Source organism: Aethina tumida, chromosome 8, assembly GCF_024364675.1.
Source record: "Aethina tumida isolate Nest 87 chromosome 8, icAetTumi1.1, whole genome shotgun sequence".
NCBI lineage: Eukaryota > Metazoa > Arthropoda > Insecta > Coleoptera > Nitidulidae > Aethina > Aethina tumida.
In genome coordinates, this window is record NC_065442.1 from 5,695,563 (window position 1) to 5,722,616 (window position 27,054).

At 33.8% G+C, this 27,054-nt stretch overlaps 2 protein-coding genes across 2 annotated transcripts in view; both read left to right on the forward strand.

The window, feature by feature from the left end:
* LOC126266346 (uncharacterized) overlaps positions 1-27,054 on the forward strand; it is a 183,910-nt gene that overhangs the window by 45,887 nt on the left and 110,969 nt on the right. The window lies entirely within an intron of this gene.
* On the forward strand, positions 797-7,474 carry LOC126266347 (uncharacterized). The gene is made up of 4 exons (XM_049970275.1): positions 797-942; positions 6,007-6,109; positions 6,419-6,970; positions 7,031-7,474. The coding sequence occupies exons 2-4, from the start codon at positions 6,020-6,022 to the stop codon at positions 7,163-7,165; spliced, it is 777 nt and encodes a 258-aa protein (XP_049826232.1). The 5' UTR covers positions 797-942; positions 6,007-6,019; the 3' UTR covers positions 7,166-7,474.

Consider the following 27,054-nt stretch of genomic DNA (forward strand, 5'->3'; position numbering starts at 1 on the left):
ATTTATTCTATTATATTATTATTATATATATACCTGAAAGTATTTTTTGCATTGGGGATCCTTAAAGATACATCTCTTCAAGAGGTCATCTAACCTAAAACCGTAATGTAATTATTACAACTGCTGTATAAGAACTTTATGAAATTTGGCAAAAATAATAACTAACCAGCAAAAATGAAATGAATTAAGAAAAATTTTACATTAAATTCAATGATTGAATAATTTAAATAAACAACATTCTAACAAGCTATGTAAAATAATATACAATAACAAATACAAACAATTAAATTACATATAGTGGTATATGAAAAGGTTCTTACCAGAAATATACTTTCTCAAAATACTAACATTCATCGACCACGCTCTCTTCTCTAACCTAAAAACTACTGAATTTTCGCCATTCTAAAATCTAGTAAATTACTAAAATCACTAAATATTCCCTGGTATTTCCATTACCAATTTTTAAAATTAAACATTAAAAATCCCTACAACCCCAAACATAAAGGTCGTGCCTTTTCGACGATTCTGAACGTCTATCATCGGCTGTTGCCCCTCCGTCCCTATTCGCTTGGCCCCCCCTGTATTCTTTTGCGTTGTCAACTTCAGAAAATTAAATTAACTAAAACTCTACAAGTCTTTGTAGTGAGCTATGAATTGCTTTTGTTGTCGATACAAGTTTGTTTCTACGTTACTTTGGAAACATGTTTGTACGTTGCCACATTCAACTGTTGAGATTGTTTAGATCGTTAATCAAATGAACAATTTAATTTAGTTGTTCGAACAACATCGAATAGAACAGTCGCACATAGTCCAGATCCTCTGAGATAATTCAAGTCCATTCTTAATCTTCATAGGTTATAGGTCCAAACCCCGATTAAGAACGGAACTGTTGTAATAACCACGAACAGGTACGAACCTGGCCGGATACGGAAATTCTATAAGGTATGAACAGATCTATTTAATAACATTGATAAGGTTCCTGCTTGGCAGGGTTAGATTGTGGTATTCTGAGCTTGTGAGACATGCGGTTAACTAACCTGGTTATGGTTGAATCGCCTCTGAGCTGCTGGCTAGAATATGGTATCTTTTTATAGCACTTGAGAGATGTTGACTGTATTTTGAATGAGACACCAGGCATGATAGAGACCGTAGAAGACTGCAAATATGCCGCGTAGTGGGAGACTTTTACTATCTGTCATAAATTATGTCTCTCTAAAAATTCAGTGGGAACAAACGTTTTTCGATTGATATATGTCACTCCCCATTATTAATTTTATATTTGTATATTTTTTTTAATTATAATTTTAAGATGAAAAAAAAAAATAGATTCGTTAATAATTTTTTCTCATAATATAAATATACATATTATTTATTTTACATATTATTTATTTTTATAAAATTAGAGAGAATCTGTAATCTAGAAGAAAAGTCAACACCAAAATTTCCGAGATTAGCAGGGAATATTTAGTGTATTTAGTTAGAGAAAATAATTTACTAAATTTCAGAATGTTGAGTCATGGGCGCTGTAACTTTTTTAGATTTTAGGTTATAGAAGACGGTCAGATGATGCTTTTGCTTTAAGTAAATATATTTCTGGTAAATAAATTCATTCATTGAATTTGAAGTGAAAATTCATTTGTATTAATTCAATTCATGGTTCTTGCTTAGTTATTACTTTTGTCAAAATTCAGAATGTTTTACTTTTACAGCAGTTATATTAGTTATAATAATTATATTACACTTTTGGTATAGATGTGTGTAGAAGTGATGTATCTTGAATATATAATATCTATGCAAAATATTTAATTTTAAACCTAACCTATACTCATTTAATATAAATTTTAAATAGAAAGTGACAAATGGACAAAAAGATATCTGTGTAGTTTTAGTTAATTTAATTTTCTGAAGTTGACAACGCAAAAGAATAAATAAGGTTGGTAACAATGTCCAACGAATTTAACCACTTAGCAATTCGTGCGCCAACTTCCCAGTGACATAAAGTATATTTTAGTTTTTGTTCGTATTGATTAATACTAAGTAAACGATTTATAAAATCAGTGTAGTATTTATTACGGAGTAAATTGTCGTAACACACAACAATCCCGACAAATTGGTGACCCCATCCAACACGCAAATTATCAAGAAGCGTACATTGGTACAAACACGTGGACCAGGGAGAACGAACAAAGGGATACCCCAGCTACCACAACGGGAGCACGAGTTGAACGAGTCAGCATTAAAACTTCACCTTTTTGGAAGAAAGATCCAAGAATATGGTTCTTGCAAATCGAGTCACAATTCGCATTGGCTGGAATATCAACAGATTCAACTAAATATCATCACGTATTGAGCGCCATAGATACAGACATATTGCAACAAATCACTGACGAAGTTATCAACCCACCACCTAGTGAGAAATATACAAATATAAAAGAAAAACTAATTTTTGTTTTTAGCGAATCTCAAGAAAAGAAAAAAAAGTTATTGTCCGATATCGAGTTAGGGGAAAGAAAACCATCCGCACTTTTAACACAAATGAAAAGTTTAGCCGGAACGGCTGTACCTCACGACCTCATCAAAACGCTGTGGTTCCAAAGATTACCCATTCATGTGCAATCAATACTAACGACAAGTGACGATACTATGGAAAAATTATCCATAATGGCTGATAAAATTGCAGATATTGAAAGACCTAGTACATATGCTATAAAAAAGCAAACAGGCACAACAAACAGCACCACTGAAGAAATCCTTCAAAACCTTATAAAAGAAGTACGGGAAATAAAAATACAACTGGACAATAGACCACGTTCACGTTCTAGAAGTAGAAAAAGGGATAGTAAATTATGCTGGTACCATGAAAAATATCAAGATAAAGCAAAACGTTGCGTTGCACCATGCAATTATAAAAATCCAGACACGGAAAACTAAAGTCCACGTCCGTTAACGCGACGGACGGCGTGGCGAATATTAGTCGCAGACTTGTAGTATTAGATCCCACAACCAAACAAAAGTTTTTAATAGATTCTGGTTCAGATATATCTATTCTACCTAAGAGTCACTGTCGCACGCCACCAACAACGTTAGTTTTGTATGCCGCAAATGGTACTACGATAAAAACTTATGGTTATAAAAGACTTACAGTGAGTCTAGGCTTACGCAGAGATTTTGATTGGAATTTCTGCATAGCAGATGTCGATAAACCAATTTTAGGATCAGACTTCCTACACAGTTATGACTTATTAGTCGATATCCGTAGAAGCCAATTAATTGACCGCACAACAAAACTATCCAGTAAAGGAAAACAAATCAATATTAACCAAGTTTCAATATTCACATTGCATCCCAAGTTTTGTGATATAATTAAGGAGTACCCCGAAATCACAAACCCAAACAGATGCAAAAACAGTAAAGCAAACCGAACACAACACAAAATCGAGACCGTTGGTACACCACTCAAAGCAAAATGCAGACGATTAGCACCAGATCGATTAAAAACAGTATTGAAGAACATAAAACACACCTACATACACTCTTTAAAAGATTAACAGAATACGGATTACAGATAAATCCGGCAAAATGCTGCTTTGGAGAAGAAAAAGTGCAATTTCTTGGCTATGAAATAAGTAAACAAGGAACCTCTCCATTACCAGAGAATGTAGCGATAATCAGAAATTTCAAGAAACCAAGCACAAAAAATGAATTGCGTAGATTTCTTGGCGTCATAAATTTCTACAGGAGATTTATGCCAAATACAGCAAAAACACAAGCAATCTTAAATGATTACCTGAAAAACAGTCCTAAAAACGACAAAACAAAGGTAAATTGGACAGATGAAACAGTTGAAGCATTTGAGAAAGTTAAACAAGAACTAACCAATGCTATGCAGTTAGTACATCCAAAGACTAACGCTGCAGTTTCCTTAACTACTGACGCATCTGACTGTGCCATAGGAGCCGTAATTGAACAATATGATGAAGGCGTTTAGAAACCATTAAGTTTCTTTTCTCGCAAACTTTCAACTGCTGAAGCCATATATAGTACGTACGATCGTGAACTGCTAGCTATTTTCGCTACAATTAAACAATTTCGTCAAATGCTTGAAGGCCGAAATTTCACGATATGCACAGATCATAAACCTTTAACATATGCTTTTCAACAAAAAATGGATAAAGCATCACCTAGACAGGCACGTCAACTTGATTTTATAGGACAATTCAGCACAGAAATAATACACATAAAAGGAAAATCAAACATTGTTGCTGATACGTTAAGCAGAATTAATTCGATAGAATTAACAAATACTGTACAATTAGAGGAATTCAGTCATCACCAAACTCTAGATCAAGAATTACAAAGACTTCTAGAATCAGATTCAACAGGACTTAAACTGAAAAAAATAGTATATCCAAACTCTATAGAAGTTTACTGTGATATTTCAGAAGAAAATAAAATCAGGCCATTTGTACCACAAAGTTTTAGAAAGAAAGTTTTTGAAAAACTTCATAAACTATCTCATCCAGGGATACGAGCAACAATAAAGTTGATTACAGATCGTTATATCTGGCCCAAAATGATAGAAGTAGAAAATGAGATATTAAATCATGGACAAAAGCATGTATCCAGTGTCAGAAATCTAAAATACACAGACACACAATTACACCTTTCACCAAAATTGAACTACCTAAAGAACGTTTTCAAGAAATTAATATTGATATCATTGGACCTTTACCATCATCAAACAGTTACAGTTATTGTCTCACATACATAGACAGATATACTTGTTGGACCGAGGCAATTCCCATGGTTGATATGACTGCAGAAACTGTAGCTGAAAATTTTATGCAGGCTGGATCAGCAGATTTGGTTGCCCTTCAAAGATCATAACAGATCAAGGTAGGCAATTTGAAAGTCAGCTATTTCAAGCCTTATCTTGTCTAATTGGATCGAAAAGAGTCAGATATCATCCACAAACAAACGGTAAGATAGAACGATGGCATAGAACGCTAAAAAATTCTATTAAGTGCCACAATACTCAAAAATGGACAGAAGTTTTGCCCACCATTTTATTAGGTTTGAGAGCCCTAATACAAAAGGACCACCAAATATCACCAGCAGAACTAGTTTATGGATCAACAATAACGCCACCAGGAGAATTTTTAAATTCAACATCTACCACAGCAGATCCTGAAACCTTTGTCACAAAGCTTAAAGAAAAATGAGTATGTTAAGTCAAAATTTTTGTTCCACAAGATTTAGAAAATTGTACACACGTCTTTGTTAGAAGAGATACTGTTCGGAAGCCATTAGAACAACTTTTTGATGGACCATTCCAAGTATTAAAAAGACTAGAGAAATACTATACAGTGGATATTAAATCGAAGAAGTGTAATATCTCAAAAGATCGACTAAAACCCGCCTATTTACTTAAAGAGGACATCATATCCACGGAACATAACTATGCTGCAAACCAAATAAACACCAATGACCCACATAAATCTACGAGAAAAGTGAAATTTAGATTATGAAGAAGAAATATTTCAACATTTCATATTTTGGTGTATTTAAATATTTAAATGTTTTTTATTTCATTTCATGGCTCCGCCACTAGAGGGCGAGTAATGTAGAGTTTTAGTTAATTTAATTTTCTGAAGTTGACAACGCAAAAGAATAAATAAGGTTGGTTACAATGCCCAACGAATTTAACCACTTAGCAATTCGCGCGCCATCTTCCCAGTGACATAAAGTATATTTTAGTTTTTGTTCGTATTAATCACGAAGTATAGATGTAAGGAGTCCGAACGGTATAGGCTTTTCCGCAGTATTCGTGGTATACAAAATTAAACCCAGATCATAGTTCTCTTTTCTGCCACTGGCTGCGCAAATGTTCAGGACGTACCGATGTTTTATCATTGTCACACGTAAATACGCGCTGGCTCGCAAATGTTGAAATTATTAAAATTATAAAACTAAGTATAAAATATTAATTTAATTCTTTAAAAATAGTCTCAATAAAAAAATGGGAAGGTGTTGTGCTGTTCATGGTTGCCTCAGTGGCCGAAAGGCAAGTGGAAATGTAGGGAAAGTGGGTTTATTCAAAGTGCCGAAAGTGAGTAACCTAAAAATAATATTAAAAATCAGTGTTGTTAATAAATATTTTATTTATAAATTTGCGCTATATTAAAATATAATTTGAAAAATATTATTATTTTATGTATCTTATGTAATTAATAAGTAATTATTTTTTTTATAGGATTGTTAGAGCATTTGTCAACATTGGCAACGTCTAATGCGCAACCCCCTCCTTTTTACTTACTTTTAAGTTAGCTCGAGAGCAACACACAACGTTCAGATGCTTCGAGCAAAATAAACAGAAAAATCACAAACTTGGCAGTTTTATTAGTCCAGCACATACAAGGATGATGAAATGCGTAAGAAATGGAACTTTGCTGTTAATCAAGATTTAAAAACTACTAGTTACGTATGCGAATTACATTTTAATCCTGAAGATGTGATTAAAAGTAATCAGGAGATTTTAGCGGATGGTAGTATATACGTGTATGAATATGAGAAAGTTCATCTACGAAAAAAAACTGTACCAAAGTGTAATAGAGCTAATAACGATAAAGAAAATAATGAGAGCTTGCTATCAGATGATGTTTCTCTAAATACTTCTGATATAATTATCGAGGATGTAGTTAGTGACTGTAGCTTACATGCTATTGAGACAAGTATTGTTAATGAACCCCTAAACGAAGTAATTGGGCCTGAGACAACGAATGAGCCTGAGACAATCAATGAGCCTGAGAAGTTTTCTTTTCATTTCATAAAGAAAACTCTGGAAGCTCAACCACTACGCAAAAATTGGAGTTGGACAATAATTAAAAATGCGAATATTTCTTTATCATATATAAATTCGAAATTGGAACTAGTTTGTCATGCAAAAATTGATATAAACTTAAAAGTTACAGTAAGAAGCTGAAATAGAATTAATGACTTGAATAGCACTATGAAATTATTACTGTTATAGATTACCAATGCAAAAACAAATATTCCGATTGATATGGGTGTGAATATTTGTTCAATGGATTGTGTTTCACAATTAATGAGCGGTTTGGAAAGAACCTTTTTTTGTAGTGGATCTGGCTATGATGAGAAAAAGTAAATATAAACACAGACACATTAATTAATCAATAATAAATAATACAATCACTCTCTGAGTGATAACATTACGTTCGGACTCCTTATATCTATACTTCGTGGTATTAATTAATACTAGTAAACGATTTATAAAATCAGTGTAGTATTTATTACGGAGTAAATTGTCGTAACACACAACAATCCCGACTTCTGTAATCTAATAGAATTGGCAACACTGCGTTGAATATGGCAACATGACCGCATCCCGAAATCGTGCCTAGTTATGTTTCTTATTTATAACATTGGGTTGGTACTACTTAGGTTTTCCATGAATTTTAACAAGTTAGTTATTGTAAAATGTTTTGCAAGGTTAAAATAACCATTAAAATATACTATGTAAAATATTAGAAATATAATGGATTTAATTTATTACTGTTGTTTCTGCTAACATATTTGTTCCAGTTAACTTTATGTTTTAGGTGGCGTTGAAAACTAAATTGACATACATTTAGGTTATGTGTGAAGCAGTCCGCTCCATCTACAATTAAATCTGAAAGGTATGCGTATTTACTATGTCACTTGAGTAACTTAAATGTAGATTCTGTAGATTACTGCAGATGAGTTATTCAATATAATATTGAATTTTCAAGCAATAATTCCCATTAAATATCTGTATTTGCTTGGGTTTGTAGTTGTTGCGTCAACAAACTCAAACAAATATAGATATTCAAACAATGGTTACAAAAGTCCTTAAATTTCCATTAATTTTATCTGTGTTTACTTGATTTTTCCTTTGTAATTTTCTTCCATTCATGTGTTTTTAATCAGTAAGCAATAGATGTTCCAATATGTTCCAATATGCAACCCTGAAAATAGAACAATCATAGTCATTCTTTTCTAGTTTCATTGTTTATTCTTTAATTTACGTTGTCCTGTGTTGTGTGATGTGGAAACGTTGTTAGTATGTTTTGTAGTAGTTTTCGATCATTGGACATATTTAAATAAATTTTTTACTAAATTCATTCAATTCCACAAAAGATGCACAGCACTGTCAGCTGTATGGCTACAGACACATACTGCTATAAGCATGTCGGTGACGCGAATGCACGAGATGTCACCCATCCAAAAAGTGTCATAGTACACTGCACGTGTGCCAGTAGTGAGGATGTCGGTGACGCGAACCCATAAGATTTTCTTTTATCAAAAAGCTTACGCAAGTTTTTCGTTCAAAAATACATAGTCTAAGAGCCCGTGGGCGGATAACTGTATGTATTTGACCAGACCTGAGTTTTTGTGCATTGAGGCCTCTATACCTACCCTACATGAGATGGGCACTCACTAAGCCCAAAGTGGCGGACGCAAGTAGTGCGCATGTGACACAGGTATCCTTTTTTCGCTTATTTCAAATCCATTTGACCACGTCTGCCACTTGGAAATTTAAAAATATGATATTATTACTATCAGAAAATACCAATGGCAGACGACCATCACGTGTTTAACATAGTGGCAGACAATTTTGAAAATTCCAAAAAATAAAAATTTTGAATGAAAATGACCATGTCTGCCATTGACATATTTTATTCCTAATAGTATTAAAAACTTATATTTATCACGGCAGACGTCTACATGGCGTACAAACATCAGCAGAAAAAAAAAATTCAGCAATCACCCGGCCTGATAGTATGCATAAATGTTTTTTCTTACTACCTCGGTCGAAAATACGTATTTTGCTCCCCGGTTCCACGACAGAAAATAGTACTTTTCTGACATGGAACCGGGGAGCAAAATACGTACTTTCGACCGAGGTAGTAAGAAAAATAGTATACACTACACGGGAAGAAAGTTTGAGAGCGCTGCTCTCGGCTACGCCTCGGGCCAGATGACACGCAGGGCAGGAATCTCAAACTTTCTTCCCTTGTAGTGTAAAATACTATTGTTTTATATTGACATAATCAATTTTATCCCTATGATAATAGAAATTAATATTTTTTTGTAATCTATATACGATATTTTATAAGCTAGATGAGAAACAAGTAGATTTTTAACGCTAAAATCATAAATATTAAGTTATACTGCTGCTAACAAAAAATATTTTCTTCAAAAATACATTAAATATATTATTTGTTAGGAAAGGCAACTTTTAATTTTCAGTTTTCACACTTTTGTCGACAGTATCTACAGCATCTACAGCTTCCAAAGTATAGAGTTAAATAAGTATCAACATTCATTCTCTTTAACTCGACACCTAGTTACGAGGTTTTATTCTTAAGGTCTAGTTTTCTAGGTACCTCTTGATAGACAATAGTTTGTTGGTCTAGTAACCGAGCTTACCAGTCAAATCAACAAGGAACTAAAATTTGTCCAACGCTACTAAAGAATTTTTCATAATAATAATTTAAACAAAATATAACAAAACCAAATATAACAAAACCAAATACTAATTTTTGGAGTCTGATAATTTATTAATAGGTTCTGCCATGTGCTCTATTGCCTATGTCGTTGAGACTAAACTCCCCTGCTTTCTAAAGCCTCCATTTTTTGTGATTGGTGTTATCTTAGTTTCATTTTGATAAACCTATCTTTATTTCCGGGTGAGTACTAAATATTATACAGTTCAGAAAGATTACAAATAATCCTCTTCTGAATTTGTACTCGAGATTCAGCAGATTGTTTAATGTAAAACTTATTTTTTGAGCCCTTCCATAATACGACTATTTTCATTATTCTCATAAAACTAAACACTTATCATAATTATATCATCAGATAAAGTTGTACCTTCGAGGTCACGAATGGTCCATAACTTCATTAGCTGCTTTTGGTGTTTTTCGTTTTCACAATAATCTTCAGCTTTTTTTTAACATCGGAGATAGAGGGATATCTAAGATTTTCACAAGTTCTTAGTCATTTTTTGAGAAAAATTTATCGTATCTTTCTTGAGAATTGTCCTATAGTTTTAAAAACACGTGAAAGTTTATTCCATACTTATATTAATTCTAATCCCTAAATTTGTTGACAATTTTGTTATTAGTATTACTATTTCACCTGTACTCTCTTCTGACCCTGATGCAACTTTCTGATTAAAAATGTAGACTGGCGACATTGTAGAAAGACAAGTCATTCAGTTTCAGCAGCTTTTGCAAATTTTAGCAACTGACTGTATAAATCTGATTGTTGGGCGAGAGAGTAAAGGAGCAGATCCATTTGGCTTTGCAGTAGTTTGCATTTTGGATGATTGGTTATTTCTTCAATATTGTCGCCTAAAATAACTACACCATCGACTAATGCCATTGCACAACAGTGGTTTGAACCAGGATATGCCGCTTGGTTTTCTAGAACGGATGGTTTTATCTAAAAATTCAGTCAAAGTATCATATATATCTTCTTGAGGTGGAGGGGTGCAGGTGGATTTCACTTTACTGACGTCGAAGCTGCTTTTAAATATTGATTATAGATTGCTTTTCTCGACTATATCTTATTTGATTAATTGTTAAACCTGTCACATGACACATTTCTTTGATGAAGATTTCGGGGTTATTTACTTGGATGCAAGCAAGTGTTTCAAGATACTTTGACTCAGGCCAACTACTTATAGTTTTTATAGACCAAATGTTCAGTCTCCACAAGCACGACATGAAATGAGCTTGGTTCAATTTTGCTTTGGTAGGGAACTGGATCGATTTGGCGACATTTGGCGCTTGGGTTTTTGTGATGTCACGTTTTTCCATACTATTTTAATGCTTTTGATTGTCAATACTGGATTAACTTAAGGAGCGTCGTCAGGATGGCTTGACCCGTGCTCATCGTTGTTGTTACTCCTGCCATGGCTGTAGGTGGGCACAGGGGACGTCCGGGGATTCGTAGAGGTTTCTCCAAGTGTGGTACAGGCTTGCATCCGAGTGGTATTCTATGCTAGTCTATTCGGCTTTATCGGATAGATCGGCGCATTTTCCGGATGATCACCCCCACAGTTTGTATATTTTTGGATATTTTAATGGTTTTCTGCGTTGTTTCTTCTTTTCTTCCGCTCCTCCATTTTGATCCTGTTTTCACGTTTTTCCAGACAATCTTAATGCTTTTGATTGTCAATGCTGGATTAACTTAAGGAGCGTCGTCAGGGTGGCTTGAACCGTCATTGGAATCATTCGACAAGGATGTCATTAGATGGGAGTTCAATAAACCTCCACTTGAACCAGTAAAAATGTTTAATTCTTCGAATGTCAAGTGGCAACTTTAAATGTTTTTTGGCACTTGCCCATTTTTATTCTTGGACCCGTGTACTTAGTTTCCTTAAGTATTCATAAACCTCCTTTGTCTTCTTCTTATACCTTATTACCTTATTTTCTTTCTTTTGTCCACTCAAAAAATATTTCTTCCACACTTTCCCATTTCTTCTCGATTTCATTTAAAGTTCCCCCTCTAGTTGCTAGTACTTGCTCGTCAGCATAGGAAGGATAGGGATTAAGGTTAGGGGTAGAGGTACTTCCAGGACTTATCGATAGCACTTAATATTCAGCTCCTTGAATTCTTTTAAGATTTTTCTCCAGTTTCTTGATCTTATCCTAAAGTATGCCGTATGCTTGGAATTGCAAATTGTGATTGCATTGAGTTGGAACGCTCGGATGGAATGGAGAGGTAAGATTGAGTTACGACATTCTATCCGTAGGCCTTATATAAGCCCACACAACTCTCAGAGTTCGACCATTAGTGACGAGTTCGACATTAATCGACTTACTTAGAAAGGAGGAAATCTCAATTTTCTTATGTTCAATGAATTGCCGCAGGAACTCTGAAAGTTCTAAGGGGTACTATCTTACCCCTCTGGCGTTCCAACTATCGATATTAATTTGTTTCTCCATTGAATCCGAGGGATGGAACGGGATGCGAAACCAAATTCGGAAGAGCCCTAACAACCTAGTTAATTGTCGTTTGCAAGTTCTGTAGGATAAACACCGTATGTTCCTTCTGTCTGTCCTGATCGTTACATTACTCTTCTTTCATGTACTCTTCTTGCTGCCGACTTTACACTTTCCAAAATAGCTAATTCCTCTGGAGTCAGTACCAATATCTCTTACATATCTTTTATGTATTATTTCACACCTTTTTTTCTCTAGCTACTATACTAATTCCCCAATCCCATTCTTCACCGATGCATTCACAGAAATCTCCACAACTTGCTCATCATTTCCATAATTTCTCCAGACATATCCGCGAGGGCGTTGGCGGAAAGTACGGACGGTACCGGCAGAGGTCACGGCTACCACCTCCGGCAGAGGCCACAACTGCCACCCCTGTCAGAAGGAGCGTGGGTGGGAGGTGCGAGTACGACGAGAGTCATGCTATTCTTATCCCGACGGCTAAATTATAATGTTGACACTCTAATTTAGAAATTGTTTCGGATTTGACTAAGGATCGCGATATTTATTGTCCTTACGACGACTTGTGTCTTTTAATGAGAATAAATAATTTTGAAACAATATTGACACTAATAATACCTACATGTTAAGCCTATCGCGGGCAAATTTTCGGGCTTGTCTGTAAATTTGCATAACAAACAGTGATAGATGAGGATTGTTCTTTCCTTAATTTGTCAATAACGAGAATTAAATTAATAATCACAACGGAACAACCAACAACAGATACATCCCGCCCATTCATAAACTTGTCACTAATGGTCGAACTCTGAGAGTTGTGTGGGCTTATATAAGGCCTACTGATAGAATGTCGTAACTCAATTTTATCTCCGCTTCCATCCGAGCGTTCCAACTCAATGCAATTGAGCACTGACTCTCAGAGTTCGACCATTAGTGACAAGTTCGACACTAATCGACTTGCCTAGAAAGGAGGAAGTCTCAATTCTCTTATGATCAATGAATTGCCGCAGGAACTCTGAGAGTTCTAAGGGATACTGTCTTACCCCTCTGGCGTTCCAACTATCGATATTAATTTGTTTCTCCATTGAATCCGAGGGATGGAACGGGATGCGAAACCAAATTCGGAAGAGTCCTAACAACCTGATTAATTGTCGTTTGCAAGTTCTGTAGGATTAACACCGTATCACTGGATCTTAATTTAGGAGGTACTACAAAGACTTATCGGTAGCACTTAATGTTCAGCTCTTTGATTTCGCCTAAAAGTTGTCTCCAGTTTCTTGATCTCATTCCTAAGATCAGGTTTACAGAAACAACTTAAACAACTGATGTTCTAGAAATTTCGTCCTGTTCGTTGGCCGTTCTTATCTGTTTAGCAATTGTGGTGTTTTTGAGCACTGGCGTCCACATTTTATCCAGCTTCAATACTTCTTTTTTTCTGTTGAACCTATTTTCGTGTTTACGGATTTCTTTTGCTTTCCTAATCATTCTGTTTTGATATCCAGTTGTCAAGGTAAGCAATTGTTTATCTTGGAATTTTAACTTATGATTTCCATCTGACAGTGCTTGCTCAGCTTCAGTAGACTTGTGTGATTGTCCTAGGATACAGTTTCGTTTGTGTTCCTTCCCCCACTTTCCTAAGCTGACGAAAGATTAATTTTTCGCTTATAAGTCAGTACGACTGGTGATACCGGGTCATTCGGGTTAAAAGGAGGGGACGTTGTTTCCATCTACATCTGAGAGACTGGTACTGGTGTGGCTCTTTGCCTTCTTTTATTGTTGTCACTTACCTTAAGGTGAGGGTTAGCTGAGTGGGAATTTACCGGACGGGCGGCCATTAGTTCAGTCAGTAGTAGTTGGATTTGAGCCGCTTGTTCCTTAACGGTCTCTTCCATGTCCTTTAATTGAGTCACCATCGCCTTTAATTTTGTATCTGTTGTTGGTTGTTCCGTTGTGATTATTAATTTATTAATTCCCGTTGTTGACAAATTAATGGAAGAACAATCCTCACCTATCAGTGAAGACGGCACAGCATATCCCAATGTGGTAATTATCTCTCCGACATCAGAATTTGCCATATAAATTTATGGACAAGGCCGAAAATTTGCCCACTGAAGACGTCAATGTGGTAATTAGGTCTCCGACAACAGAAGTTGCCATTCATATTTACGAACAAGGCCGAAAATTTGCCCACCAGGCAGGCTTAACATGTAGATATTATTAGTTTCAATATTTCAAAATTATTTACTCTCATTAAACTTTATTTAACATTCATGTGTTAAAGAAAAATATTTGTCCAAAAGAAAAAGATCATTGATACTTACCACTGTCTCTTAATTTACAATGTCACCCATTTGAATTCCCCTGGGTAGTACTGGTAGATGGTTCTTCTTTTTTTCTTTATTTTGAATAATGACATTTGTTAAGGTACGTAACTGGTCTGTAGGAATAAACAGATCATCCTTTTATTTCTATCATCATTCGAGGAGTCCTTGGTGTCTGGATCAATGTCGTTGTATATGTCTAAGTGCCCCAAACATTGCTCATAGCTGTACTACATGAACTCAAACATCATAATGCATAACACATTCATGGAAATACAAAGTTACTTCCATATATAAACTCCCTAATTATCACTCATAAGGGAAGAAAATGCAAAAATGTGGATTGTAACAGTAGGGCTAAAAACTAACACTAATCATGGGCACAGGAGAGGAAAACGAACTGGAAAAGCTTCCAATTTATACTAAACAGGTCGCTCATAATACTCCGAAACTTCCACGACATCCCTGAAAATCGAAAATAGAAGACTGAGGAGACAATATGCGAGGAACTATTTCGACCAAGATATTTACAGCTTGAATGACCACAGCCAACACCTCAAAAAGGTACTGAAAGATGTCAGGCAAGACTTCTGAGAAAAGAAGCTCTCCACGAAAAATCAAACTTCATGGCAAATGCAAAGAGCCTTAAGGAGGGAACAGCTATTTCAATACACGGCCCAAATGGAATAGTCTGACAGGACGAAGAAAAAGCGGAGACCTTCGTCGACACCTTAGAAAACAAATGCAAATTAAATGAGTTTGAGGGAGACGTTGACGATCACACTGAAACAGTGAACTATACAGACAGGGAAATAAAAACAAAGCACCTACCTCTGGTGGCATAAAATCAACCTCACTCAAAGTGTTGCTGATCATCGTCAACAACCTCAAACCCACAAATGCAATGATCAGAAGCCTACCCAAGAAAGCCCTTTTAAAAATAACTAATAGCAAGCATTGTCCGATTCTGCCAATTTCCAAAGGCCTGAAAATAAGCCATTGTAATAATGTTTCTAATGCCAGGAAAGAATTTTAAAAAAATATACCTGACCACCAATACGGCGTCAGGCCAGACCACTCCACAGAACACCAAGTTTTAATAGTTGTCGACAAATAACCTCTGGTTTCAACAGAAGTGAAGAGACAGGTCCAATATTCAAGGACATTGCACGCATCTTCGACAGAGTCTGGCATCAGGGCTCCACATTCCCGGGGTACAGCGACCACTTGATTCAAAGCTTCCTCAGCGGTCGCAAAATCAGTTAAAGTCCGGAAATCTCTTTCCACAATCAACTCCATTGAAACCGGCTCCCCGCAGTGTGTTGTCCTGTCCTCAACACTCGCGTGCATATATGTAGCTGATATGTCTACCAGCGGAAACATCATCATCGCCCAATTCGCAGATGGCACAGCTCTAGAGACCAGCTAGGGAAACACTGGAGTGATCCAAAGACGTCTTCAGACTGCCATGGACGACATCCGTAAATGGTGCGTCAAGTGGTAAATCGGGTGTCAAGCAATCCTCTTCCAGAAAAGAAGACTGCCCACAGCAGAAAACATCAGCATCGATGGAAATGAGGTGAAGTGGACAAAGGATGCCAAATACCTCGTGGTTCAACCAGATTCCAAGCTGACCTGGCAATTGAACACGAAATGACTCAAAAAGCAGCCATGGCAAAGCTGTACCACTGCTGTGCAAAAAGAGCAAAATGAAACATTTGCAAACATAGCAAATATCAAAACTTTTAAGGAGATTTGCCACGTAATGGGGGACTTTCAAATTACGGACGCGTATGAAAATAACACTACGATGTCGTCAATAACGCTCCAAAACTTATACGACATCCCTGAAAATATCATAAACTTCTTGTTCAAAAATAGGAGACTGAGGAGACGATATGCGAGGAACCATTGCGACCAAGAAATTTACAGCTTGAATGACCACAGCCAACACCTCAAAAGGGTACTGAAAGACTTCAGGCAAGGCGTCTGAGAAAAGAAGCTCAAAGAGTTCTCCACGAAAAATCACTCAGCATGGCAAATGATCCATTAAGAAGAGAGAAAACTGCCATTCACTCAATACACGGCCCAAATGGAATAGTGTACCAGGACGAAGAAATAGCGGAGGCCTTCTTCGACACCATGGAAAACAAATGCAGATTATATGAGTTTGAGGGCGACGATGACGATAACACTGAAACAGTGAACTATACAGATAGAGAAATACAGAACAAAGCACCTACCTCTGGAGACATAAAACCAACTTCACTCAAAAAGTTGCTGGTCATTGTCAACAATCTCAAACCTACAAATGCAATGATCAAAAGCCCCTCCAAAAAAGCCTTTTGTAACCTCTTAAAAATAAATAATAGCATCGCCCAATTCGCAGATGACACGGCTCCTGAGACCAGCTTGCGAAACATTGGAGTCATCCAAAGACGCCTTCAGACTGCCATGGATGACATCCGTAAATGGTGCGTCAAGTGGTAAATGCAGTGTCAAGCAATACTCTTCCAAAACAGAAGATTGACCGCAACAGAAAACATAACCATCGATGGAAATGAAGTGAAGTGGACAAAGGACGCCAAATACTTTCAACCGGTGAACCCTTTATTTTAATTAAAAGAACCCCTTTCTAAATGACCAAAGACCGGCTTTAATAATCAAGTATCACATAATGATGAACAATAAATAAATTCATTTCATTTGATTAGTTAGTAAATATTAATTATTACAAGACACATTATATTAGCAGTCATATTCACTGAAATAATCTTGATTTACAAAATTCTGTGCAACTTCTCTTTATTGTTGCTTTGTATGTTATTCAACAGTATTTTATAACTAAATTACGTCTTTTGCATTCTACTTTATTGTTATTGTATATTTAAAATTTGGTATAATTGCCCAAAATAAACACAATCAAATAGTACAATTTTTTTGTTTGTCATTCTTTATTCTTTCAAAATGTCCGAACCAATATCTTTTTTACTATTTGACAAATAGATCCTGGATTATTAGTCTCAAAATTACCATTACTTAAACAACATTAACTTAAACAACAAATTGTGTTCAAGTTCTAATGTCAAAGACTTTTTCATATATTTGAATAATTATAACAATATAATATGCAATATTTGAATTTGTACCTATACTTATAATTTTTTTTCTGCTATTTTGTGTCCATTTTTTATTTTTTATTGGACAAAATTATAGCAAATATATTTTAATGATTTCACTTAAATTAAAAAAATTTCAGTTAAATTTTATTAAATAAATTGTGAAGTAAATACAGCAAAAGCAGTATGAAAGGAGCAAAACAAAAGCCTAATAATAAGTTCTTGTAGTTTAAATCTTGAACAGAAACAAAGAACTAACAAAAGATTTCAAAATCAAATTGTTGATTGAACACTGTACAACACCACCAATCAGATGGATTCATATTTGAACACACACACTCGTATGGTTATTGGTAAACGTTTCGTCACAGAACACCCAAGAAGTTCCAACCTCCTACTAAAATTGGAAAAGAACACTGGACAAAAATTGATTTGTAGTGTTTAAATTATTCAATAGATATCAGCTTTACAGTTTCCTGTGTTTAATATTTGACAAAAACGGCGGGAATAATTTCAAATTCAAATTGATTTGTTTTTTTACGTACAAAATATCCAAATGCCCTCTTGTAGATGTATTCCGTTTTCGTTTTTTATACATACGTTATTGCGTGGATTCACATTTGGATTAATAACTTGATGAGCATCGACCTATTGTCTATTTGTGAATGACACACATTAAGTCGATTATATTATGGTGAACAAAAGACAATGAATCAGTACGCCAAAAAATCTTTTCGAAGATTTAAGACAACATAATTGTCAGATTTCAGATCTGGGATATTAAAATTTACGATGTGTTAATAAGAGCTGTAACTTTCACAGTATTTTTTTACCATTTTCAAAAAGATTTTCGATATAAACAAGAAAAAAAAAATTGTCGATTTTTTTGAAACAGTCTAAATATATATATATATATATATATATATATATATATATATATATATATATATATATATATATATATATATATATATATATATATACAATAAAAATACATTTTTAATTAAATACAATTATCTATTTAGTAAAATATATTAATTAATTAATAAACGATATCAATAAATTAAGATTGTACTTACCAAAATTATAATAAATTCAGCACACAGGCAATCTATAAAGTAAGATAACTTAACCTATATATATATATAAATATATATATATATATATATATATATATATATAGGGGGGGAGGGGCGAATGTTCGCGAAGTTACACACATTTTCTAAAATTGATATGTTGCTTATAATGTTGGTATTAGACATTACATTTATTATTACAATGATATTAGAAATAAAATAACCTCAAATTTGAATAAGATATATATTAATATACTTTTTCTCATCTGTTGAATAAATTAATGTTAAATTGTAGGTTAAATAGTCTGCCGGACCACTGATTTAACCAGAATAGACTCGGCACTTTTAAGATATGTTAATCTTATTCAAATTTGAGGTTATTTTATTTCTAATATGATTGTAATAATAAATGTAATGTCTAATACCAACATTCACTAGTCACCCAAAAGAAACCAGGATCCCCGGAGAAGAAATCAGGACCCCCAGAAAAGAGATCAGGACTCCTGAAGAAGAAGCTCAAAAGGTTACTCCTCTGAAGCTGAAAAAGATGGAGGGAATGTGGAGTATTATTTACTGCGATTATCAGGGTACCACAATCTATAAGATCGACTTGACCTCTTTTGTTAAACTAAATGGATATTAATAGCTTTGCAACCAGCCCCTTTTTCTTAAGCTTTTTCTTTAGTTGACATTGTTGTAAATCAAATATTATATCCCCAACTCTCCATTTCTCACCAGTCTGAATCAGATGTAATAAAATATTACGTCACACTGTCAGAATTATATTATATTCTCGAAAAAACTCATCAAGAGACTGGACCCAAACGAACGTTGGGAATGAAAAAGTAGGTAAATAAATGGTATTGTAATACCATCATGTCTACAATGTCAACTAAAGAAAAAGCTTAAGAAAAAGGGGCTGATTACAAAGCTATCAATATCCATTCAGTTTAACAAAAAAGGTCAAGTCGATCTTATAGATTGTGGTACCCTGATAATCGCAGTAAATAATACTCCACATTCCCTCCATCTTTTTCAGCTTTAGAGGAGTAACCTTTTGAGCTTCTTCTTCGGGAGTCCTGATCTCTTTTCTGGGGGTCCTGATTTCTTCTCCGGGGATCCTGGTTTCTTTTGGGTGACTAGTGAATATGTTATATTGGGTCTAACTTCAAAATCGGTTGGGTTTTCTTGTGGTGCTAGAATTGCCTTAACATGGGTCCCATGTCATCTAGGCCTTCCCGTCCTTTGTTAATGTTAACTAATTTCCTTCTCTCCGAACTGTGGATATCTTTGGGTGGTACCTTTTAGTAGAAGAGTGTCTTCTTGCGATTCTTTCTCAGCGGATAGACACTCCTACCTTCTATGCCCCCTTCTGTAAGATAAGGTATATCTGTCTTCTTCACTGAATATGCGTCTCATGGAGGAATTGGACGACCTCACTGGAAAGGCCAATTTCCTTATCAACTAATACGTTTTTTGTTTCAATTGCCAAGCAGTTCATCTTCAATTTCTCTTTGTTACTTCCTAAATTGTAACATGACTTCTCATTATCACCTAGCATTGACATAGGCTTCAAACTCTTCATCTTCCGATTAAAACATTCCGGTCTCTTGTATGTTTTACATTTATCTTTCAACTTCTCATTGCTAATCCTTAAATTGATGGATCCTTTCTTAGGAGTACTTCGTAATTCCTCAATTAGGGGCATTTCTAAAGTTTTCCTAGCTTCATTGAGGAAATTAATTACCTCAGGGGGCAATTTTGTAGCAGATGCCTTAGGTGGCGATTGAAAAATGTCATCCAACGATGGCATAGACTTCAATGATTTAAAAGGCATTTTAAAACAATTTAAGCAATATATACTGATATTGTTACCTGTAAACATTTTGAGGTGCATCGAACTTCTACTACCTGCATATTAAAATAAATTATTTACCTGACAAACCGCTCTTAGCAATTTGAGAATTTAGCGATCTACAGTTTCGTAAAACAAATCCGAAGAACTTGGATGCTGATGGTTCCTCAAAGGAGGTACTTCGGATACTACCGGTGTGTAACTATGGATCTAATTTATAATTATTTATAATTATTACTATGTACAGTATTTATATTCATATGCATGTAGTAAAAGGCGGTTATTTCAACATTACAAACAGACACTCCAATGATATATATGATTATTAAAATTATCTTTATAATTATATAATAATATAATTCTGAGAGAAATACTATTATTTTCATTTCAAACAAAATTGGATTAATTAACTTAGCGTTTTGTTAATATCAATATTGTTCACTGTACAAATTATTCATTAAATTCTAATTATTTAAAACAAATGTAGTACATGCATATACATATTTTACATAATATATTATAGAAATAATTATATAGTTATAGAATAAGCAAAAATTAACAAATCAATATATTTTTACGAACATTAATGCAGATATCATATTACGCATTCTGTTTGGACCATAGAATAAGAGTAAACGTTTATTTTATATCTAAAGTGTGGAAAATAATATTCAATTACAAAATTACTGGTAAATGGTTGGTTTGTAGAATGGCCACACTGCAACTAGGAATCCGGTTAAAAATTGGACTACACCTTCTCAAGATCATTTTTTTGAGACATTTAACTTTGAAGTAACAGTTTGTGATTACAAGAAGTTTACAGCCTCGGTTAGAAAACGGGGGCTCAAATAAGTATTGAAACCATTCGACGACGACTTATGGAAGTTAATTTGCCACCCGAGTTCCTTCTCGAGGTCCGATCTTAACCGTGGATCATCGCAGAGCCCGGCTAATTTTGGTAGAAGTGGATTGGGAACGAGTTCTGTTTACAGATGAATCTAGATTTTGTCTGAACACTTGCGAAAGACGCGTTCTCAATGTAACTTCGTAAATACCATCATTTGGTGCGGACTCACTTATGGTGTGGGTGTTCTGTGGATACATCACTTCGACACTCATCTAAACTAAATCTGTAATATAATAATTATAACAAATGTTACTGCTGTAAAGTAACTTTCTGAATTTTGACAAAAGCAATAACTAAGCAGAAAGCATGAAATGGATTAATACAAATGAATCTTTACTTCAAATTCAATGAGTGAAAATAAACAAACATATTAACATTACGGTTTATAAAATAATATAAAAGAACAAACACAAACAATTAAATTACGTAATTTGGTTATGTAAAAAGTCCCTTACCGGAAATATATTAAAGCAAAAACATTATCTGATTGTCTTCTATAACATAAAATCTACCAAGTTATAACGTCCATGACTCACTATTCTGAAATCTACTAAATTATTATTATTACTAAAGACTAGATTTTCTCTGCTCATTTCGAAAATTTTGGGGAATTTCTATTACCAAATTATAGAGTCAAATATTACATATCCCCAACTCTCTATTTCTCACCTGAATCAGATGTAATAAAATATTACGTCACGCTGAGAGAATTATATTATATTCTCGAAAAAGCTCATCAAGAGACTAGACCCAAACGAACGTTGGAAATGAAAAAGGACGTTAATAAATGGTATTGTAATACCACCATGTCTGGAATGTCAACTAAAGAAAAAGCTTAAGAAAAAGGGGCTGATTACAAAGCTATCAATATCCATTCAGTTTAACAAAAAAGGTCAAGTCGATCTTATAGATTGTGGTACCCTGATAATCGCAGTAAATAATACTCCACATTCCCTCCATCTTTTTCAGCTTCAGAGGAGTAACCTTTGGAGTTTTTCTTCAGGAGTTCTGGTCTCTTTTCTGGGGGTCCTGATTTCTTCTCCGGGGATCCTGGTTCCTTTTGGGTAACTGGTGAATATCTCAACTGCTCCACTGGTCGATGTTTTATTGGGTCTAACTTCAGAATCGGTTGGGTTTTCTTGTGGTGCTAGAATTGCCTTAACATGGGTCCTATGTCATTTATAGGCCTTCTCGTCCTTTGTTAATGTTAACTAATTTCCTTCTCTCAGCCTCACAGCTAACACCGGTGAAGTGAGTAGCTGTGAGGCTGTTGGTTCTGCCTGTGAGGACATAGGGCTTGTAAAAAGTCTAATAAGAATCATCTCTGTGAGATCTATCGAGAAGATGAAAGCCGTGGAACTCCAAAACAAATACTCCTCTCTTACTGAAAGTCAAATGAACAAGGAATTGCTTAAAGATAAAACAAAAGGTTAAAATAAATATAACAAAAACACTATCAAGGAGGAACAAGCAAGTTCGATCAACAGTAACAATCGTCTATAGGCTTCTTTTTTCAATCGAGAGTCTACAGTGTCCTGGTCGATGTTATCAAACATCCTTAGCCTTTTAGCCTCCGAGAATACCCTTCTCAAAGGAGATTGTCTTCTGCCCCTGATAACAGGAGGTTCTCTTCGATGATACCTCCGAACTGTGGATATCTTTGGGTGGTACCTTTTAGTAGAGGAGTGTCTTCTTGCGATTCTTTCTCAGTGGAGAGACACTCCTACCTTCTCCTCTCACCGGAAAGGATCTTCTATGTTCCCTTGTGGCTGGAAAGGACCTTCTATGTCCCCTTCTGTAAGGTATATCTGTCTTCTTCACTGGACTTCACATTGGACGACCTCATTGGGAAGGCCAATTTCCTTTTCAACTAATAAGTTTTTTGTTTCAATTGCTGAACAGTTCATCTTCAATTTCTCTTAGTTACCTCCTGATGACTCCCATCATCATCTAGGATGACATCATACTCTTAATCTTCCGTTTAAAGTATTCCGGTCTCCGCTAATTCTTAAATTGATGGATCCCTTTTTAGGCGTATTTGGTAATTTATTTATTAAACGCATTTTCAATGTTTTTCGTGCTTCATTCTTAGATGGTGATGGAAAAATCTCATCTAGCATATATTTGAGGGAATTATAATATTCTGATTAGAAATAGATTCAGAGATAGAGGAAAGAATAAAAAATTTAACTTTATAACTGTTTTGGTTTAACATTATGAATTTTTCTTGTTGTAGAGAAATCTAATGGAGAAAAATGATTTTCACAGACATTAAATGTTTTGATAGGATTAATATTACAAACTGAACGCCGTACTAATTTTAATTTAGAACCAGAAAGTGACAAAAAATATTTTTAAAATTAGAATTATTAACATCATTATAATATGTATTGGAACATGAAGGATAGCTACAAATTTTGACACAGTAACCTGATAGAGACTGAGGCTGAGAACTGTTGGTTGAATTTTATAAAATAATAAAATAAAATAATAAAATAAAATCACAGAAAAATTACCTCACCTTACTTTCATTGATCAATTCTTTTCTGTTGTACATAGTTGAAATCTAAAATATCTACTAATATGTGTATTAAGATTAACATACCTAAAAAGTACCGAGTTTATTTTGGTTAAATCAATGGTCCGGGAGCCTGTTTAACCTAAAAATAATTTTAATTTATTCAACAGTTAAGATAAAGCATATTAATATATAAACAATCTTATTAAAAATTTGAGGTTGTTTTATTTCTAAAATGATTGTAATTTAAAATAAACGTACTATGAAATGAATTATTTAATTACAAAGCATAAAATACAATTACGATTTAAGTTAGTAAAAGTTTAAAAGTAATAACTTAACTAAAACTAAAAATTCAAACCATTTTAATTCGTTGGTTCTATTCAATCATCCTGGCATCTTCGAATAGAAAACAAACCGAGAAATATTTAAAATACTGCGCTGCGATTGGTCAATAAATACACCACCAGATCTAGTTAAATAACCATTGCCAACTGTCATACCAACAGTCATACCAACATTATAAACAACATATCAATTTTAGAAAACGAGTGTAACTTCGGGAACATTCAGCTGTTTCCATTTGGTCCTATTCTTTGTGGTTGAATTATAGTTAATATTGTGCTTTATATTTTTTTATTTTTTTGGTAAGTATATTTTTTTTCCAATTCCATAATTATTGCTCATTAATTAAAATATTATTCTATACAGGTTATATTCTCTTACTTAAAATGAGAAACAACACTGGACGATAAATTGATTTGTAGTGTTTAAATTATTCAATGTCGCCTTTATAGTTTTCTATATTTGACATTTGACAAAATTGGCGGGAATAGTTTCAAATTCAAATTAATTGGTATATTAAAGGGTGAATTGTGAGAAATAAAACAAGCTATGGAACTAAAACATTTTTATTACAAATTATTTATTGTACATTATAAAAAAATACATCAGTTTTCTGTATACTACATACTATATATAACAAAAATAAATAAATAAATAAATACAGAGACAATACAATAAATTTCTTCAACAACAATTACAAACAACAAAAAAATTAATAATTCGAATTAGAATTCAAATTAGACAATGAACTTTCAAAAACATTAAAATTAAAATCTCTGGAAGTGGAAAGAATAGACTGACTAGAATTCAAATTAGACAATGAATATTCAAAAATATTAAAATTAAGATACTTGGAAGTGGCAAAGGAACTGTTTTAGATTTAAGGCGACGAATTTTTCTTGTTATAGAGAAATCTGATGGAGAGAAATGATCTTCACAGACATGTTTTGATAGAGGGATTAATATTACAAATTGACAAATTGAATGCCATACGAAATTTAATTTGGAATCGGAAGGTGGCTTAAAAAAAGATTCATTTTTAAAATTAGGATTATGAACATCACTATAATATATATTGAAATACATTTTAACACAGTAACTAGACAGATATTGAGGCTGAGAACTCATTTTATGGAATTATAAAATAAAATTACAGAAAAATATCTCAGAAAAAAATTCTATATTTTAATAAAACTGCCTAATTCCCATTGTAGTTGGAACCTAGAATACCCACTTTTAATAATATATAGAATAAAATTAACATACCTAAAAAGAGCCGAGTCTATTCTGGTTAAATCAATGGTCCGGCAGACTATTTAACCTATAAAATAACATTAATTTATTCAACAGATAAGAAAAAGTATATTAATATATAAAGCATCTTATTCAAATTTGAGGTTATTTTATTTCTAATATGATTGTAATAATAAATGTAATGTCTAATACCAACATTATAAGCAACATATCAATTTTAGAAAATGTGTGTAACTTCGCGAACATTCGCCCCTCCCCCCCTATATATATATATATATATATATATATATATAGGTTAAGTTATCTTACTTTATAGATTGCCTGTGTGCTGAATTTATTATAATTTTGGTAAGTACAATCTTAATTTATTGATATCGTTTATTAATTAATTAATATATTTTACTAAATAGATAATTGTATTTAATTAAAAATGTATTTTTATTGTATATATATATATATATATATATATATATATATATATATATATATTTAGACTGTTTCAAAAAAATCGACAATTTTTTTTTTCTTGTTTATATCGAAAATCTTTTTGAAAATGGTAAAAAAATACTGTGAAAGTTACAGCTCTTATTAACACATCGTAAATTTTAATATCCCAGATCTGAAATCTGACAATTATGTTGTCTTAAATCTTCGAAAAGATTTTTTGGCGTGCTGATTCATTGTCTTTTGTTCACCATAATATAATCGACTTAATGTGTGTCATTCACAAATAGACAATAGGTCGATGCTCATCAAGTTATTAATCCAAATGTGAATCCACGCAATAACGTATGTATAAAAAACGAAAACGGAATACATCTACAAGAGGGCATTTGGATATTTTGTACGTAAAAAAACAACCAAGGAGGTTTTTGATGGAAATGGTATTAATGGAAATATATGAGTAGAGTAGAAATATGCAATAGGAAGAAAGACAATTCAATTTATTATATTCTGTTTAATCACAATAAATAATTCTACAATACATCGAATTCAAAAAATAAATTTGTTAAATTTGAATATATTATAAATCTTTTTGGAAATTTTCGAATGTGCTTCACGTCAACAATGCAAATGGAGTCGCCATACAGAATTACCTGATTGACACCGACACACTGATCCTCTTTTCGGATGAACCAACATGTTGCTCCAACAACGGCACAACGCCAACCACCATTGATTTTGCGTTGTGTAAAAGTGTCGATGGAATCTCCCAACCCATCTAATCCATGAACTTAATTCTGATCACGTCCCCGTCCTGGTAAAACTCACATCCTTAAAATTCCGCCAACAATCCCAACAAAAAATCCTGTGCAACAAAACAAACTGGAGCAAGTTCCGAAACTTCCTTAATACCCACACCCGAATAAACAACCACATCACCTCACCCAACATCCTAGAAGAAGAAGTCGACATTTTTACACAAAACATATTCAGGGCTCGCGATCTTTCATGTAAAACTATTAAAATTAAACCGCCCGAAGATGATCTTCCGCAGTACATAATCGCTAAAATAAAAATCAAAAACAAATACAAGAAGTAGAACAGGTTCAGACGAATCGAGGACAGAAACACCTACCTCACCTTAAATTCCCAGACGACACAAGAAATACGCGACTACAGAAGCGAAATTTGGGCGGAAAAACTT

Bases quoted from the DNA above. Each gene is read 5' to 3' on its own strand.
- LOC126266347 (XM_049970275.1), top strand. From the start codon at position 6,020: ATGGGAAGGTGTTGTGCTGTTCATGGTTGCCTCAGTGGCCGAAAGGCA. The intron at 6,110-6,418 runs GTGAGTAACCTA...AGCACATACAAG, and splicing joins GTTTATTCAAAGTGCCGAAA to GATGATGAAATGCGTAAGAA. The intron at 6,971-7,030 runs GTAAGAAGCTGA...TTACTGTTATAG, and splicing joins ATATAAACTTAAAAGTTACA to ATTACCAATGCAAAAACAAA.